The 5,049-nt window shown below is 66.4% G+C and overlaps 3 protein-coding genes across 3 annotated transcripts; all 3 read left to right on the top strand.

Annotated features, from left to right (window-relative positions):
* Nucleotides 1–193: 193 nt before the first annotated feature.
* On the top strand, nucleotides 194–1,108 carry MNEG_13884 (hypothetical protein; the record flags this gene model as incomplete). Its single annotated transcript, XM_014037646.1, has 1 exon — nucleotides 194–1,108. The coding sequence occupies one exon, from the start codon at nucleotides 194–196 to the stop codon at nucleotides 1,106–1,108; it is 915 nt and encodes a 304-aa protein (XP_013893100.1).
* A 540-nt stretch (nucleotides 1,109–1,648) lies between these two features.
* Nucleotides 1,649–2,345, top strand: MNEG_13883 (hypothetical protein; the record flags this gene model as incomplete). The annotated part of the gene is made up of 2 exons (XM_014037645.1): nucleotides 1,649–1,838; nucleotides 2,014–2,345. 2 exons carry the CDS (start codon nucleotides 1,649–1,651, stop codon nucleotides 2,343–2,345), a joined length of 522 nt encoding a protein of 173 aa, XP_013893099.1.
* A 1,085-nt stretch (nucleotides 2,346–3,430) lies between these two features.
* MNEG_13882 (hypothetical protein) lies at nucleotides 3,431–4,981 on the top strand (the record flags this gene model as incomplete). The annotated part of the gene is made up of 4 exons (XM_014037644.1): nucleotides 3,431–3,842; nucleotides 4,124–4,387; nucleotides 4,683–4,850; nucleotides 4,974–4,981. 4 exons carry the CDS (start codon nucleotides 3,431–3,433, stop codon nucleotides 4,979–4,981), a joined length of 852 nt encoding a protein of 283 aa, XP_013893098.1.
* Nucleotides 4,982–5,049: the final 68 nt, after the last annotated feature.

The raw sequence follows: 5,049 nt of genomic DNA, 5'->3' as shown, positions 1-5,049 counted from the left end.
CCCCGCGGCGGCGCCGTCGCTGGCGCGCGCGCCGTCGCCCGCGGCCGCGCTCGCCAGCGCCGCCGAGCGCGCGGCGGCGCAGGGCGGCGTCTCGGAGGAGCTCAAGGCGGCGAACCGCGCTCTGATCGAGCGCATCAAGCAGCAGCTCGACGCGGCGGGCTTCTCCTCTTTCAAGGAGCAGTCCTCGGCGTTCATGCGCGGCGACCTGACCGCGCGCCGCTACCACGATCTGGTCGTGGGGCTGGGCCTGCTGCCGCTTGTGGCGCAGCTGGCGGAGCTGTGCCCCGACGCGGCGCGCAGGGAGGGCCTGCTCGCCGCGCACAAGGCGTTCCTGCAGTCATCGCGCGCGGCCGACGCGGCGGCGCTTGGCGCGGGCTGGGTGCCGCCCGAGGCGGGGCTGGCGGCGGCGGCGCGCGCAGAGGCGCGGGTGCCGTGGGCGTGCGCTGCGTGCACGCTGGTCAACGCGCCGAGCAGCCACGCGTGCGAGGTGTGCGGCGCGCCGCGGGGGGCGGCGGCCGCGGCGGCGGCGGTACAGCAACGGCAGCGGCAAAACCAGCAATCGCCGCAGGCGCCGTCTGGGCGGATGACGGCTGCTGCGCTTGTAGCATCAAATCCGTGGAGCAGCGCAGCAGCTGCCGGCGGCGGCGGCGGCGGCGGCGGTGCCGGCAGCGGTGCCGGTAGCGGCAGCGGCAGTGGCAGCAGCAGCACGCGGCCCGTTACGCCTCCACAGGCGCCCGCGCCGCCGCGACCGGCGGACTTCCCGACTCTGGGCGGCGGCTCCTCGCGCGCCGGCGCCGGCGCTGGTGCGTCGAGTGGAGCAGGGCCGAGCGCGGCGGCTGTGCCCCTGGACGAAGACCTAGATGTGGAGCCCGACGAGGGCCCCAGCAGCGGCAAGGGCAAGAAGAAGAAACCGGTGAAGCAGTCGCTGCAGCAGCTGCTGGCCGCCGGCCGCTCCGCGCCCGGGAACGCCTGGAGCCAGCCGCAGCGCACAGCGCAGCTGGGGGTGGTGCCGGCGGTTGCCCAGCCCAAGGGCGCGTGGGGGGCCAAGTCTGGGGGAGGAGAGAAGCTTTCCAAGCAGCTTCGGGCGACCGGCCTGGGTGATAGCTGATGGTGATGCTGGCTTTGATGTGTAAGCTCAGCCCGCCAGATTGCCGGGCCCGTCGATGCGGGCGGGATTATCGGAGCATGAGGTCAGCTTGTATAGTCCCTACCATAGTTGGTGCTTGACCAGGGTGGTCTTACCAATGATTCCAACTGCAACGAGCGTGTACACGACGGGTTGAGCTGTGCTTTTGATCTCCACTTGAGCCCAGTGAGAGATGTCAACCTCACCGTGCATGATCTCTCAGATCTGAAACGTACGGCAGCCGTGTTGTTATGATAGGCACAGCTACAACTGAGTGATCAAATTTTATCTTGTACCAACGTCGTACACCGCTAGCAACACGCTGGTGGGCACGGCCGTACACACAGGCTGGACAGTCCCGCCGCGGCTTGAGCAGATAAGTTAATTTATCAAAGTCAGCTTGCAACCTAGCGCAGGTGTGAGCCAACAAGCCAAGCAGTGGCGCTGTAGCGCCGGCGGACACCCCGCCCGAACCAGCCACACGTGCCTGCAGCCCAGGGCGCCTGCTGCAGCCAGGGCGCCATGGCGGTTGGCGCAAGGAGCTCGCAGATGCGGGGCATCGCGCTCCTTGTCGTGCTGCTGTCGGTGGGCCTCATGGTGTACACAGTATGGCTCGTTGGGAAGCCGCTCTTCTGGCGCATCTACGCCGACATGACGCACAAGCCGTCGGCGGTGGCGCTGCGCTCCAATGCATTCACTGATGACGATGCAGGTGAGCCAGGCGAGCAACCTCGCAGCTCGCAAACAGCATGGCGTCCGCGCAGGCTGCCTCTGGTCTGGGCCGCAATGACAGCCGCTGGCGCCCGCTCCGTCAGGGTCCGTGCAGGCAGTCCAGATCGCAGGGCGTTGCGGCAAGGCCTGGGTTCTTGCGCGCCCCACCCTTGCAGGCGCCTTGGTAGAGGTCAAGCATTTAGGAGGGGACAAGGATGCAGACGATGAAGAGGACGGCTCCAAGAAGGACAGGAAGCGGAAGAAAAGGCAGAAGCACAAGCATGAGGAAGAGGAGCATGACGACGACAAAGCAGACAAGAAGGGCAAGAGAAAGGAGAAGGACAGGGAGAAGGACAAGGAGAAGGGCGAACAAGAGGAGGACAAGCGCGAGGAGAAGAAGGGCAAGGCCGAGGCGGACGAGGGCAGCAAGCCCTCAAAGGCTGACGACGTGCGGCGGCAGCAGCGGCGCAGCCACGCGCGGCGCATGACGCAACTGGTGCAGTGGTAGGCAGCACAGGCAGCAGTGCGGCAGCCGTCGCAGGCGGAGCAGCGTGCAGTGGGGCCGCCGTACGTGGCGGCGCGCGGCGGTGCTTGAGAAATGTGCGGTTGTTTTCCAAGGCGTTCTTGCCTATTCCTGTGGCGCCTGGTGAAGTCTGGCACAGCAAGGCCTGAATCAATAAGCCTTGCGGCCTCCTTGGTGATGTCAGCCTTCTCTGCAGGTGCAGCATTATGATCCCTTGAAATGTGCACACTGCAGTCCCCCAAATCCATCATGAGGCTGTTACTCTGCTCCTGTGGGTGTGTGTATGGTAGCTGCAACCAAAACTGATTGATACTGCCAGCACTGGGTGTGCAGCGGGGTGGTCAGGGGCTCATGGCATTGGGTCTAGGCAACACAGGCTGGTGCACTGTGGTTGATGGGTTGTCTCGTGCATGTTGGCGTCAGGGCATGCTTGCTGGTGCAGCTGTTTGAAATCATCAGCTGTATTCCAGAGGTTTGCACAAGGAGGGCATGCTGTTGTAAGCCATGTGCATCACCGCGCGGCAAAGGACCTGGACCGACAGACGTCAGCGACCGAGGTGTCAGCTCGAGCTGATCGGCGGGTGGGTAGCTGCCGCAGTGCAGGTGCCAGCTGATGCTGTTGCATGGCAGTGGCACGCTCGCACAATATCAGCTCCTGTGATCTTATTCACCATCGTAGTAGCCGTGGACCGCCCTCAGATGATCAACAGGCTGCGAGCACCGGCAAACGGACTTGACGAAAGGAGGTGGTTTGCAACAGTTGAATCCAGCTACTGATAGCCATATTACGTGACCTTTCAGTGATCGGGCGATGCAGGGGGTGAGCCTTCGGGGGGCGCGTCTTCTTGGTGCACCGACTGCCGTGGAGACTACTTGGAGACCGTGGCGCTATGTTTTTGCTTTGGATAAAAGGAGAACGTGATACTATCACACATTTTCACACGCCTCACGGCATGCGCACGGCCGGTTGCCGGCAACGTCAGGGGTCGCAGCGGCGCCGATGGCGCGTCGTCGCTGCGGCGGTTGCCGTGCTGCTTGCAGCCTGCTTATGCGCCGCGGCTTCAGCCGGCATGCCGCCACGACCTGCAGCGGGCGCCAGCGGCAGGTCGCTAGCAGCTGTCCCCGCGCAGGTTGTCGACGCCCCAGCCCTGGATAGAGGAGCGGCCTGGGGTCGCAGGGTGCTGGCAGGGTCGGACGAAGAGGATAGCGAGGAGACAGAGAAGCATGACACAGAGGAGCAAGAGCAGCGCGAGGCTGATGATGACCATCATGATGACGGCGATGACGACGACGACGATCACGACCAGGAGAAAGGCAAAGAGCACAAGGAGGAGAAGGAAGCGGAGGAGGGCGGCGGGGCCGGCAGGGGCGGCGAGGGCGGGGGCCCGCGCCTGCATGGTGGCAAGGAGCCCGAGGAGGTGCAGCTCATTGCAATGGCGCCAAAGGCCAACGTCACGTTTGGAGGCGACATCGACCCGGACGGTGCGCTGGGGGTTGGGGAGAGCGGGGAGGGCTGGTGTATCCCCTCGATCTTGGGACGAGCGCCGCGGCCGGCCAGGCGCACCTCGCACGTCGCAGCGGCCTGGACAGGCTCCCGCTGCGTACGCGCGGGCGGCGCGTTGCGTCACTGTCGGACCGCCCTGCAGGGCGCACAATAGCAGCAGCCTGTCTCAGCCGCCGCCCCCCCCCCCTTATACGCAGGCACCACCCCAAATAGCGCCCGACGCGGCCCCTCCCGCCCCTCCGCCCTCCGCGCCCCGCAGGCGCGTGCAGCGCGGAAATCAAACTCCACTGCCTGGGCGTCGACCCCGGCGAGGGCGCGCTCGCGGATTGCATTGGCGACACGATGCAGGGGATGGATGAGGAGGATGCGGGCGCCAAGGCAGCTGCTGAGGGCGGCGGCCAGGGGGAGGACGCGCAGGCGGACACCGGGGAGGCGCGCTCCAAGATCAGCGCCGCGTGCAGGGAGGAAGTGCTTGGGTTCAGGATCGAGCGCAATAGCAACATCAACAAGAACGTGCCCCTGGGTGCGTCGGTGGGCGCGCGCGGGCGGCGCGGGGCTCAGCGTGGGGGCCGCCTAGGTGTGGCGCGGCACGGACCGTGGCTGTTACCACGGGCGCAGCTGTGGCAGCAGCTGGGCCGGGCGCGGTGCGTGCAGACGCCGTCCAGCCTGCGGCTTGCTCGCCAGATGTCCCGGCTGACGCCAGGCCGCGGTTTCCCTCACACATGACTGTCCCACCAGCTGCAAGCTTTGCCTCCTTGCCTTCTCAAAGCGTAAGATTGACTTTTTGGCTTCCCGCCCGCGCCCTGCGGCGCTCGCAGCGCGCGCGTGTGCGGCAGACGCGGTCAAACACTGCAACGTCACCTGGTTCTTTGGCTACCGCAACGGCAGCGTCATCTCCTGCCTCAAGACGGCGAAGGCCAAGCTGACGCCGGACTGCCGCAAGCACGTGAGCTGTCTCGCGGCGGGGGCGGCGGGGGCATGCAGTGGTGGGCGCGCCCTGGAGCGGAGCCGGCGGCGCAGGGGGCGTCAAGGGAGGGGCCTCTTTGGTGCGACCCCCTGCAGACACTTGGAAACGCCCTGCCTCCATTTGCTGGCGCATGCACCTCCAGGACCTTGACTGGACCGTTCCTCCCACCCAGCAGCCTGCTGTGCGCCCGTGCCCGCCCCCTCCACCACGCCTCATGC

The sequence above is a fragment of the Monoraphidium neglectum genome (genome assembly GCF_000611645.1).
Source record: "Monoraphidium neglectum strain SAG 48.87 unplaced genomic scaffold scaffold04109, whole genome shotgun sequence".
Lineage (NCBI taxonomy): Eukaryota > Viridiplantae > Chlorophyta > Chlorophyceae > Sphaeropleales > Selenastraceae > Monoraphidium > Monoraphidium neglectum.
Note: the sequence above shows the minus strand (reverse complement) of the source record. Positions and strands in the feature narration are given on the sequence as shown.